The 13,923-nt window shown below is 45.2% G+C and overlaps 1 protein-coding gene across 33 annotated transcripts in view; it reads right to left on the reverse strand.

The window, feature by feature from the left end:
* CACNA1D (calcium voltage-gated channel subunit alpha1 D) overlaps nucleotides 1–13,923 on the reverse strand; it is a 260,786-nt gene that overhangs the window by 46,325 nt on the left and 200,538 nt on the right. For 18 of the 33 annotated variants that reach the window (XM_072126691.1, XM_072126697.1, XM_072126674.1 and 15 more), the window contains one exon: nucleotides 1,063–1,095. The exons of the other annotated variants lie outside the window; for them this stretch is intronic. In XM_072126691.1, coding sequence (XP_071982792.1) covers nucleotides 1,063–1,095 — 33 coding nt within the window. The remainder of the gene's footprint in view (nucleotides 1–1,062; nucleotides 1,096–13,923) is intronic. 33 annotated transcript variants of the gene reach the window in all.

The raw sequence follows: 13,923 nt of genomic DNA on the forward strand, positions 1-13,923 counted from the left end.
ACAACAGAGCTTGGAGCCCCTCAGGCTTATTTGCTTAATTTTAAAAGCCTTTTTTTTTGTAAAAACGAGGGCATAAGGAGCTAGAAGAAGAGCAGATCCTGCCAGAGGGGGGCGCACAACAGCATGTAAGTGTGCTTGGTTTACAATCCTTCATCCCTTTATCTCTCTTCCTCCGCTCTCTCCAAAAAACTTCTACATAATCGGATATTTCTATGAGTAAGGCTGCATTTACACGAACGCGAGCAGGACTTTTGTACGGCCACAAGATTGCGGCTGTACATACGCCGCCCAAAAATGGCAATAGCTGCACAGAACGGTCCGGTGAGAACAACGTGCGCACTCCATACCATTCTGTAGCTTCAAAAAGAATGCTCTATCTTTGGATGTATTTACAGCCATGCAACATTATTCTCAATGGAGAGAGGGGGGTTCTCCCGTCCTCATCAGCATGGCTCACTTATGCCTGCCCTGCTACGGCCAGGTGGGCATTCATTCATGTAAATGCAGCCTTACAGTGTATCTAGCAAGGTGGATTCCGGAGAGACTATCAATATCATTACAGGGGGCAGATAAGTAGAGGAAATATCATGTACTGTATAACTGATTGAATGTTACTAAGTTTCTTATTGACTTATTGTTTTATGCAAAGTTTGTTACCATTTAGTAACCATTTAGTCTCAGAGAGATTATATCTCTTTATTCTCTGTACTCTACCAATTTAAGAGATCTCACATTTAGAAGTGCAGACCACACCGCAAACCCCTTAATTCCCCTTAACACATGCCATTTCTCCAGCTCATGCCACATGCAATCGTTTCATGAACCAAGTATAACTTCTTATAACTTGTTTTAAAAATTGCTCAAAATGTCAATGTTTGGATGCAAGTTCACATTCAATGGGGGTTTGGTAGGCAAGATGCATGAAACAAAAAGCAAATGCAATAGTAAAAAAAAACACATGGCAAGGAAATCCATAGTTTATAAAAGTTGAAAAGGAGAAAAAAAAAGAAGAATTTTGTAAGCAATTGTTACAAATGCATCCTTGCGGCTTCGTATTCTTACCGTAGGTGGCCCAGTAGGGTCAATTTCTGGTGGCTTTGAAAAAATTTGAAGTTTTGTTAAGTTAAAAGTGAAGATGATCTTGGATGAAAACTAACTTATCGTGTTACCAACCCATGATAAAGACAATTGTACAAAGTATCCAAGGTTTCCCTATCATGGAGATACAAAACAGGTATAACATGACTTAGTAGACACAGACATTTGTAAGAAGAATGGGTGGACTCTTTCTCATCTACACAATGACCAAAGAAGCTGAGATTGCGGTCTACTCAACCGGGTCACCGGCAATGTCAAAATAACCAAATGAAGCTACTTGTTCTAAAGATTACATGGCGGGGTCATCGGAGTTGGTTAAAGGGGTTGTCTAGAGTCTAATTGGTGGGGGTCTTAATTGAAGGAGCCCCCAACAAATAACGAGAATGGGGTCCGTCATACCCTAGATGAAGAGAACATGAACCCTGGTAATCTATGCATCTGTATCATGCTAACTAGAGAGCCAAGTGCCGCACTCTATCTCCGTCAGTCCAAAGACAATGAAAGGAGCGGGAACGCATATGACGGATCTGCCACTCAATTCTTTTGGCGTGCATCAGAGATGCAACTCATCCCCGTTCTCGTGATGTGTGGGGGTCTCATCAAATTCTTAGTGGGGTCTTCCGGTAACAACAAGTTAGCCCCTATCCACAGGTTAGTGGCTAACTTGTAGTCACCGGACAACCCCTTTAGGAATTTAAATAGCTTTGTTCGTCTCTTTAAAGAAGAATACATTTTTTCACATTTTACTATACAAGGTCATATTCAGACTGCAGTATTCTGATCAGTATTTTCGTATTTTAGTATTTGTAAACCAAAATCAGGAGTGAAACCACAAAAAATATACTGGAAAGGTTTAAGGCTTTTTTATGTTTTCCACTCCTGCTCTTATGAATACTGATAGTAAATAATGACTGAAATATTGTCATCTGAATGGGGGGCTATGTGCCAGTCCTGTGTCCTTCTGAATGAGTATCTTAATAATTCCTTTATTAATTATTCCTTTATTTATATATCGCACACAGATTACACAGCGCTGCACAGAGCTTGCCAAATCGGTCCCTGTCCCCAATGGGAGGAAATCGGAGGACACCCACACAAACACGGAGAGGACATTCAAACTTTTTGCAGATGTTGACCCTGGGATTTGAACCCAGGTCTCCAGCGCTGCAAGGTTGTAATGCTAACCACTAAGCCACCATACTTCCCCTTCCTATTACGAAGCCAAGTAACTGTGCCCAGTCAAATAACTGTGGTCTTCTCAGGGCCCCTGAGTTATAGACGAGCGTGTGCTGAACTGAATGCTGTGGAACTGGAATTGTACTCATCGGGGGTAATTTACTAAGGGCCCGATTTGCGTTTTCCCAACGTGTTACCCGAATATTTCCGATTTGCGCCGATTTTTCCTGAATTGCCCCAGGTTTTTGGCGCACGCGATCGGATTGTGGCGCATTGCCCCCGGCATGCACGAGACGTAAATCGGGGGGCGTAGTCGAACGAAAACCCAATGGATTTGGAGAAACCGACGCATTTTTTAAAAAAAGTGTCGCTGGACACGCGCTTACCTGCACCAGGAATAGGTTCGTGAACTCCGGCGGACTTCAGCGCAGCAGCGACACCTGGTGGACGTCAGAGGAACTGCCTTAGTGAATCGCCGGAAGACCCGAATCCACCGCAGAGAACGCGCCGCTGGATCGCGAATGGACCGGGTAAGTAAATCTGCCCCATCATGTCAGTTCAGTCCTGGTTGTCAGCGTTCGGGCCGGACAATCAAGACAGCACACACTGCGAGTTGGACACATCACACTGGTTCATGTATATGGGGCCTTTTATGGCAGGGAGGTCTTTGGTCTCCATATCCGGATAACCCCATATATTCTGCATCCAGAACAAAATGTACTACCGGTACTATCGATTTCATGGGGACAATGCACACATCAGGTCACATTTAGAAGGAAATATGACCTCATATGCTTATTGTCCCCATGAAATCGATAGTAGTACATTGACTACTCTGTCTGACATAGACCATATAAAACTTATACAAATATAAAGATGTATACAGAGAAAAGAATAGAAAATGAATACGGAGATGGATTTTCTCAGCCTACATGTCAAAGTTAATAGCTGTTCCTAATTGAATCTATTTCTATACATGAACACAAATCCAATAGAAGTCATCTGCACTCTACTCTATGAAAAGGAAAGATCACAGAAGGTCGTTTTCTGTGGCGCCAAAGGGGGAGGTCATGAACCCTACAGGGAAGGTCCTGTTGTATGTCCTATTATGAGATAACTAGGAAACATGTATTTTGTGTTACATATTTAGCAACAAAAGGAAGAAAGGTGGACATGCACATTCAATTACAGGGGATTTTCCAGGCCTAACATTATTGATGACCTCTCCTCTATCCAACTGAATACATGGACACAACTGTGCAGAGCAGAGCATGAATGTGTATGTAGGAGTCATTCATAATAGCTTAAAGGGGCATTCCAGGAAACATTTGTCAAAGGACGTCTTGTGGGTCACCTGACACTAGGGACCAGTGATATAGCCCACATGTTCAGGTCTTGTTGAAGTTCACCAATGATCATCTGTATGATCCAGAGGAGGCACAGGAGAAGGTCTTTTGGTCAGACGAGACCAAAATAGAACTTTTTGGTATCAACTCCACGAACAGTGTTTGTAAGGGTGAGTACAACTCCCAAGAACACAGTCCCAAAAGTGAAGCATGGGGGTAGAAACATAATTTTAGGGTTGGTATGCTGCAAAAGGAGACTGGATGACTGTACCGTATTGATAGGGTGGATGGGGCCATGTATTCCAAGACCTTGTCTGAAGACCTCCTTCTCTCAGCAAGAGCATCGAACATGGGTCGTGGTTCAATCTTCTAGTATGACAATGACCCAAAACACCCAGCTAGGGCAACTAAGGAGAGGATTTGTAAGAAGTATTTCAAGGTCCTGGAGCGTCCCGTCAGTCTCCAAACCTGAACCCTGTTGAGCTGAAACCCAATGTTGTCCATCCACAGCCCCGAAATCTGACGCCCCAGGGTCTTATGCCATTTTTAACTCTGCCTCCCTACAGGTATTCTATTCCCTTGTTATAAACCATAAAGTGGTCCATCAAAGAAACGTATTGGATACTTTCGGTGGTAGAGCGGCTTAAGCAGTCTCCAAACCTGAACCCTGTTGAGCTGAAACTCAATGGGGCAGATTTACTTACCCGGCCCTGTTGCGATCCCGCGGTGCGTTGTCCAACGAGGATTCGCACTAAGCTTGTGCGTCCAATATCCTGCATGTGTCGCTTCCGCACTGAGATCCGCCGGAGTTGTTATTCTTCTTCCTGGTGCATGTGAGTGCTTGATCTTGCCACACAATTCCGTTTTTAAATTCCGCAGTTTGTCCGAATCCGTCAGGTTGTCCGACGGCACGCCCCCCGATTTCTGTCGCATGCAAACCGGTGCCGATGCGCCACAATCCGATCGTGTGCGCCAAAAACCCGAGGCAATTCGGCGCAAAATGGAAATATTTGGGAAACCCGATGGAATCGTGGTCCGCGGACCCTTAGTAAATGAGCCCCAATGTTGTCCGTCCACAGCCCTGAAATCTGAAAGATCAGGAGAAGATCTGAATGTAAGGAGTAGGCCTAAATGCCCCCTGTAGTGCTAACTACAAGAACTACATGAAATATCCGACCTCTGTAATTGGTTTCCTTACCAAATCTTACGTTCATGTTTTTCTATTGTATCAAATACTTAATTAGTATTTTATTGCATAAAGTAAGTATTTAAAAAAAAAATCATAGAATGTGATTATTGGGATTTTAAAAAAAAAATTCTGCTCATACTTGAAGTGACATATGATAAATATCACAGGGCTCTCCATTCATTGTATCCAGCATATACACATCACAGATACAAACATATACCTCACATATATGTTATATACATATTATGCTGTACAATTTGCAGCATAATATGTATATAATGGCGCACATTCTCCATTGTTGAGTGTGGGATTGCGAAGCCCACTGGCATTGTGGGCCCCGTAGCAGCTTCTATGGCTGCTACCACTGTAGTTACGCCCCTGATAATCCCCATACATTGAAGACTTTTAAAAATGGAGGGACTTAAGATACACCTTCCAAATCTGTTTAGTAAAGATAAGTTGCATGCTATAGTATGGGATGTAATACGTGCAGATTGAGTTGTATGACGGCCTCTCAGTGAGATATATTGTACATGCTATGTGATAAGGGTGTTGCTTAAAGCCAAAGGTGAAATACGTTAGCTCCCTGCCTCAATGAAAAATCTTTGCGTGTGCTATTCATAGCACTTTTCCTGCTTTTTTAGATAAGCGATTGTTACCTCTGCCCCCCTACAGGTAATCTATGCCCTTGTTATAAACCATTAAATGGTCCATCAAAGAAACATATTGGATACTTTGGGTGGTAGATAAAAATATCAAAATTTATGTCCACTCCATATTCCTCTCCCTGCCCCCCGGTGACCCTGTTCTGCATATATTTCCATACGTTTATAGGGGGACATTTATCAGGGTTTGTACAGGATAATTCTATGATAGGCAAGGCCCGGCATAGAGGTGTAAACCAATAGAGCCATCCCCCGGATACAGGCAGATTTACTTACCCGGTCCATTCGCGATCCAGTGGCGCGCTTGGGTCTTACGGCAATTCACTAAGGTAGTTCGCCCGATGTCCACTAGGTGTCGCTGCTGCGCTGAATTCCGTCGGAGTGCACTGAAGTTCACCAAGCCAGCCGGGTGCAGACACTTTTTTTTTTTTTTAAATGCAGCGGTTTTCCCGAATCCGTCGAGTTTTCGTACGGCCACGGGCCTCGATTTCCGTTGCGTGCACGCCGGCACCGATGCGCCACAATCCAATCGCTTGCGCCAAAACCCCGGGGCAATTCAGGGAAAACCTGACGGAAAAACGCGATTTGGGCCCTTAGTAAATGACCCCCATTGTCTCCGGCATGGGAGAGGAGCTGGGTTACTTTATACGCTTATGATAAATATCCCCCAAAGAGTTTATCAGCAAACGTTTTTGCCAAGTAAATTACTGATGATTTTAACTAACATACAAAGAGAGTGCCACATCTGTCTTCAGGTTGAGTCTGGTATTGCAAGTCAACTCTGTTCATGTGAAAGAAGCTGAGATGCAATACCAGAAATAACCTGGGAAAAGGTGTGGCTTGGTTTATGTAAAAAAAAGTCCCTCTACGGGTGACAAAATATCTGCCTCAACACAAAAAAGTGAGGTTTTGTAGACTAGGAGATCTGGATTCATGGATCGGAGTGGGCAATAAGTTAATGAGCCAGAAAGGGTAAGAACAGGCGGTGCTTTGTGGGGTTAGTAAGTATTTCACACGTGTTACATACTTGCCTGTAGATATTTCTAGGGATAAAATAAACATTTGGTTAGATTATGTTCCAGACCTAGTGTATTTAATTAATATTGTGCAGCTGGATTTGGGGATCATGATGGCTCATCACCTCTGGGTCTAAGGGTGAAGCCACACATGCCGTTTTTGGTCCGTTTTTAAGCATGAATTTTCACTCTGTTTAAAAGCGCATGCACATTAAAAACGTGAATGCGTTTTTTAAAATACATCCGTTTTTGACCATTTTTCCCAATTATCTTAATAGATAAACAGGTTGTAAGCAGCCAAACGCATGGTAAATGGCAAAGATGTGTTTTCAAAACGCTCGCGTTTTTAAATGGACTGAAAACGCATGCTTAAAAACGGACCAAAAACGCAATCTGTGGCATCACCCTAAGGCTCTGCTAGTGCAAATATCGTCCCATCTTTGGTAGTTAGAGCATTACAGCAACCAAACTCATCTGACCAGAGCCTTATTCCTTCTAACTCTGTACTTTGTTATAGTCTTTGTGCCATGCATTCTAAAAACAGACGATTCTCTGGGGGAGATTTATCAAAAGTTTTGTAAAGTAAAACAGAACACTTGGGCCAGTTCACACCTGCGTTCAGTAGTTTCTGCAGAAAAGGATGCCTTTAACGGATCAGTTGAAAAAAGTAAATTGCGTCACTTTCCATTTTTTCGTTATTTGATATTCTGTCAAATAACGATTGATGAAATGAGTGTATACTTGCCCTGCTATCTCTTCCAGCGTCACTCCTGTCCTCCGTTCACAGACACTGCTACCGGGGCTGGATGTGTTGGTGGTCACAGCATCCATTGTGTAAGTGAACGAAGACAGATGCGATGCTGGAAGCAAAAGCCTGTTCCAAAACAAGGGTTTCCTGAAAAGCCTTTTAAAGGGAACCTGTCAGATAAGCTCACCCGTACTAACTAAACATATCTTTGAACACTGCTATTATACAGCAGCACAACTATCCCCATATGGTTCCTCCACATGCCTGTAAAGTTCTACAGTCCATTTGCAAAGTTCACTCACCATCTATCCATATTCATGTTCTGTCAGTTCAGTTGCGCATCCAGCTTCCTGGATGACAGGGGGCATGCTTTCTTTTGAGCCGAGTTGGCACTGCTTCCTCGTTACCCCTCTCCCTCAGGAATGAGAGAGACGTAGGCTGTGTATGACTCGCTGGAGAGACATCATCTCTCTCATTTGTCCTCTCTGAGGAATTCTCTTCAGAGAGTCACACACAGCCAGCATCTTGCACATTTTTGAGGGAGGGGGGAATGACGTAGCTTAGACAAGTGACTGGCATGCCCCTTTTCAATCTAGAAGTTGGAGACATGGCTGAGCTGGAAGGACACGAATATGCCAGACTCAGTTCAAGGGAAAGACGGGCTCATATGGAGTTATTTGCAACTTTAGGAACATACTTTGGAACTTTACAGGCATGGGGAGGAACAATATAGGGATAGCTGTACTACTGCATGAACTTTTCAAAGATATGTTTAGTTAGAATGTTATGGTTCCTGCGTCTCTTTGCCCTCACACTATTTTTTAAGGTGCACCTCTAAATGTCTGCCATAAAAACTCTTTTCTACAGTGGATACAAAATATCTTATTTTCCTTAACATGAAACAGTGCCCCACGTTCTGGTGAGATTGCAATAACAAGAAGGACTAGAATACATCCTCAGCTCTGTTCACATCTGTATTTACCATTCCCTTTAACAGGGAGAAATCGATAGCAATGAATATTATTGCAAAATCTTGTGTAGATTTAAGTTGTAATATGTTGCTGTAAAAATACTGCAATGTTCTTATATTCTCCTTGTACAGTGATATATACTGCTGGAAAGAGATATACAAGATTTTATGTTTGTTTGTGTTCAAAATAAATTTCAAATAAAAATTTATCTGATTTAAAAAAAAACAGGGAGAAATCAGTTTTTATTGGGTCAAAACAGAATGATGATGGATACAATTTAAAACCTGACCACGCCCAAGCCAAAAAGAAATATGCCAATGTGAACAGAGCCTGAGTCTATGAGGACATGATGGATGCATATCTATCTATCTATCTATCTATAATTACAATTTATCACCAGATGGAAACATACTAAATATACTCCTCCATTGCCCCATGACCACACTATAGTTGCACTATTATCTGCACTCATTCATTCCCCTTCTACCAACTAGTGATCATGTTTGTTACAATATAACAGTGTTATGTACTCTTAAGAAATCGGTTTTGTCTTAGATGAACATGTAGACGTACAAAGGCAAAGTAATCTAAAGGAAAGGACTACATGAAAATTCAAAACGTTCATAGAGGAAGTGGAACATGGTTGGAGGTCGGTTATCCCGAAAATATCCCTCAATACGATACTATTTGAAAAAATCTAAAAAGAAAGCAACGTAGGTTGTGTCTTCCACAAATTCCACTGAAAATTGGAAACCATGTAGCCGTGGATCTGTCCCACCGCATCAATGGAGTCCATCATATACTGTGAACAAGGCCTATGCATGCACAACATGAGAGACCTGGTATTGAAATATTCCCACCACAAAATACGTTCCCACGTAATTCTTATACATATTAGAACCAGATAACATACGGGTTAAGGACGACTTTACAACAGTTTTAGTAAATAGTTGCATTTTCTGTAAATTGCTGTTCCTTTGGTATTTCTCCTACAAATTTAAGAATCAGTTGACAACCAGATGTAACTCATTGCCTTTAATAATCCCTACGGCAATGTCAGCCCATGCAGGAAAACACCTACTGGTCTCATATTGTTAGAGTAGATAATAGGAAGAGTCAACCCATTTAAAAAATATACATATTTGTATACTCACACATGCGAGTTACAATCACACATTTATACACATATGTGCACACATACAGAGTATATACACACACATACAGTGTCATATACAAATGTACAGAATATATACACACATACAGTGCCATATACAAAGGTACAGCATATATACACATGCATACAGTGCCATATACAAAAGGTACAGCATATATACTTACATAAAGTGCCATATACAAAGGTACAGCATATATACACACATACATACAGTGCCATATACAAAGGTACAGCATGTATACACACATACAGTGCCATATACAAATGTACAGCAGATATAAAAACATACATTATATACACACCATACACACATACAGCATATAAACATCACATATACAGCATATATATACATCACATTTATATTATATACATAATATGCTGTTAAATGTGCAGCATAATATGTATATAAAAGTGCACATCCTCCACTTTTTATTGAGTCAGGTCAGATGACTGGTCCTGGCGATACTGCGGGCCCCATAGCAGCTTCTATGGATGTTACTACTGTAGTTATGCCCCTGCCAAACTATAAGATTGAATAAATGTTTTCTTCCCATAACCAATGTGATAGTTTGTACATGTTCATAAGAGGCCCGGAGCAAAACTATCTGTGGCAGAGAGTTACATAGTCTCACTGCTCTTAAAGCAAAGAATCACCATCTATGGGGATGGTAGAACTACCTCTCCTCTAGGTGTAGAGGATCCCCGGTCTATGGTGATGGTAGAACTGCCTCTCCTCTAGGTGTAGAGGATGCCCCGTGTCTATGGCGATGGTAGAACTGCCTCTCCTCTAGGTGTAGAGGATGCCACCTGTCTATGGTGATGGTAGAACCACCTCTCCTCTAGGTGTAGAGGATGCCCCGTGTCTATGGCGATGGTAGAACTGCCTCTCCTCTAGGTGTAGAGGATGCCACCTGTCTATGGTGATGGTAGAGACAACTCTCCTCTAGGTGTAGAGGATGCCCCCTGTCTATGGTGATGGTAGAACCGCCTCTCCTCTAGGTGTAGAGGATGTCCCCTGTCTATGGTGATGGTAGAACCTCCTCTCCTCTAGGTGTAGAGGATACCCCCTGTCTATGGGGATGGTAGAACCGCCTCTCCTCTAGGTGTAGAAGATGCCTCTGTCTATGGAAATGGTAGAACCGCCTCTCCTCTAGGTGTAGAGGATGTCCCCTGTCTATGGAGATGGTAGAACCGCCTCTCCTCTAGGTGTAGAGGATGCCCCCTGTCTATGGTGATGGTAGAACCGCCTATCCTCTAGGTGTAGAGGATGCCCCCTGTCTATGGTGATGGTAGAACCGCCTCTCCTCTAGGTGTAGAGGATGTCCCCTGTCTATGGTGATGATAGAACCGCCTCTCCTCTAGGTGTAGAGGATGCCCCCTGTCTATGGTGATGGTAGAACCGCCTCTCCTCTAGGTGTAGAGGATGCCCCCTGTCTATGGTGATGGTAGAACCACCTCTCCTCTAGGTGTAGAGGATGCCCCGTGTCTATGGCGATGGTAGAACTGCCTCTCCTCTAGGTGTAGAGGATCCCCGGTCTATGGTGATGGTAGAACCGCCTCTCCTCTAGGTGTAGAGGATGCCCCCTGTCTATGGTGATGGTAGAACCGCCTCTCCTCTAGGTGTAGAGGATGCCCCCTGTCTATGGGGATGGTAGAACTGCCTCTCCTCTAGGTGTAGAGGATGCCACCTGTCTATGGGGATGGTAGAACCGCCTCTCCTCTAGGTGTAGAGGATGTCCCCTGTCTATGGTGATGGTAGAACCGCCTCTCCTCTAGGTGTAGAGGATGCCCCCTGTCTATGGTGATGGTAGAACCGCCTATCCTCTAGGTGTAGAGGATGCCCCCTGTCTATGGTGATGGTAGAACCGCCTCTCCTCTAGGTGTAGAGGATGCCCCCTGTCTATGGTGATGGTAGAACCGCCTATCCTCTAGGTGTAGAGGATGCCCCGTGTCTATGGCGATGGTAGAACTGCCTCTCCTCTAGGTGTAGAGGATGCCACCTGTCTATGGTGATGGTAGAACCACCTCTCCTCTAGGTGTAGAGGATGCCCCGTGTCTATGGCGATGGTAGAACTGCCTCTCCTCTAGGTGTAGAGGATGCCACCTGTCTATGGTGATGGTAGAGACAACTCTCCTCTAGGTGTAGAGGATGCCCCCTGTCTATGGTGATGGTAGAACCGCCTCTCCTCTAGGTGTAGAGGATGCCCCCTGTCTATGGTGATGGTAGAACCACCTCTCCTCTAGGTGTAGAGGATGCCCCGTGTCTATGGCGATGGTAGAACTGCCTCTCCTCTAGGTGTAGAGGATCCCCGGTCTATGGTGATGGTAGAACCGCCTCTCCTCTAGGTGTAGAGGATGCCCCCTGTCTATGGTGATGGTAGAACCGCCTCTCCTCTAGGTGTAGAGGATGCCCCCTGTCTATGGGGATGGTAGAACTGCCTCTCCTCTAGGTGTAGAGGATGCCACCTGTCTATGGGGATGGTAGAACCGCCTCTCCTCTAGGTGTAGAGGATGTCCCCTGTCTATGGTGATGGTAGAACCGCCTCTCCTCTAGGTGTAGAGGATGCCCCCTGTCTATGGTGATGGTAGAACCGCCTATCCTCTAGGTGTAGAGGATGCCCCCTGTCTATGGTGATGGTAGAACCGCCTCTCCTCTAGGTGTAGAGGATGCCCCCTGTCTATGGTGATGGTAGAACCGCCTATCCTCTAGGTGTAGAGGATGCCCCGTGTCTATGGCGATGGTAGAACTGCCTCTCCTCTAGGTGTAGAGGATGCCACCTGTCTATGGTGATGGTAGAACCACCTCTCCTCTAGGTGTAGAGGATGCCCCGTGTCTATGGCGATGGTAGAACTGCCTCTCCTCTAGGTGTAGAGGATGCCACCTGTCTATGGTGATGGTAGAGACAACTCTCCTCTAGGTGTAGAGGATGCCCCCTGTCTATGGTGATGGTAGAACCGCCTCTCCTCTAGGTGTAGAGGATGTCCCCTGTCTATGGTGATGGTAGAACCTCCTCTCCTCTAGGTGTAGAGGATACCCCCTGTCTATGGGGATGGTAGAACCGCCTCTCCTCTAGGTGTAGAGGATGCCACCGGTCTATGGGGATGGTAGAATCGCCTCTCCTCTAGGTGTAGAGGATGTCCCCTGTCTATGGAGATGGTAGAACCGCCTCTCCTCTAGGTGTAGAGGATGCCCCCTGTCTATGGTGATGGTAGAACCGCCTATCCTCTAGGTGTAGAGGATGCCCCCTGTCTATGGTGATGGTAGAACCGCCTCTCCTCTAGGTGTAGAGGATGTCCCCTGTCTATGGTGATGATAGAACCGCCTCTCCTCTAGGTGTAGAGGATGCCCCCTGTCTATGGTGATGGTAGAACCGCCTCTCCTCTAGGTGTAGAGGATGCCCCCTGTCTATGGTGATGGTAGAACCACCTCTCCTCTAGGTGTAGAGGATGCCCCGTGTCTATGGCGATGGTAGAACTGCCTCTCCTCTAGGTGTAGAGGATGCCCCCTGTCTATGGTGATGGTAGAACCGCCTCTCCTCTAGGTGTAGAGGATGTCCCCTGTCTATGGTGATGGTAGAACCGCCTCTCCTCTAGGTGTAGAGGATGCCCCCTGTCTATGGTGATGGTAGAACCGCCTATCCTCTAGGTGTAGAGGATGCCCCCTGTCTATGGTGATGGTAGAACCGCCTCTCCTCTAGGTGTAGAGGATGCCCCCTGTCTATGGTGATGGTAGAACCGCCTCTCCTCTAGGTGTAGAGGATGCCCCCTGTCTATGGTGATGATAGAACCGCCTCTCCTCTAGGTGTAGAGGATGCCCCCTGTCTATGGTGATGGTAGAACCGCCTCTCCTCTAGGTGTAGAGGATGCCACCTGTCTATGGTGATGGTAGAGACAACTCTCCTCTAGGTGTAGAGGATGCCCCCTGTCTATGGTGATGGTAGAACCGCCTCTCCTCTAGGTGTAGAGGATGTCCCCTGTCTATGGTGATGGTAGAACCGCCTCTCCTCTAGGTGTAGAGGATGTCCCCTGTCTATGGTGATGGTAGAACCGCCTCTCCTCTAGGTGTAGAGGATGCCCCCTGTCTATGGTGATGGTAGAACCGCCTCTCCTCTAGGTGTAGAGGATGCCCCCTGTCTATGGTGATGGTAGAACCGCCTCTCCTCTAGGTGTAGAGGATGCCCCCTGTCTATGGTGATGGTAGAACCGCCTCTCCTCTAGGTGTAGAGGATGTCCCCTGTCTATGGTGATGATAGAACCGCCTCTCCTCTAGGTGTAGAGGATGCCCCCTGTCTATGGTGATGGTAGAATCGCCTCTCCTCTAGGTGTAGAGGATGCCCCCTGTCTATGGTGATGGTAGAAATGTCTCTCCTCTAGGTGTAGAGGATGTCTCCTGTCTATGGTGATGGTAGAACCTCCGCTCCTCTAGGTGTAGAGGATGCCCCCTGTCTATGGTGATGGTAGAACCACCTCTCCTCTAGGTGTAGAGGATGCCCCGTGTCTATGGCGATGGTAGAACTGCCTCTCCTCTAGGTGTAGAGGA

Source organism: Engystomops pustulosus, chromosome 10 (genome assembly GCF_040894005.1).
Source record: "Engystomops pustulosus chromosome 10, aEngPut4.maternal, whole genome shotgun sequence".
Classification (NCBI taxonomy): Eukaryota; Metazoa; Chordata; class Amphibia; order Anura; family Leptodactylidae; genus Engystomops; species Engystomops pustulosus.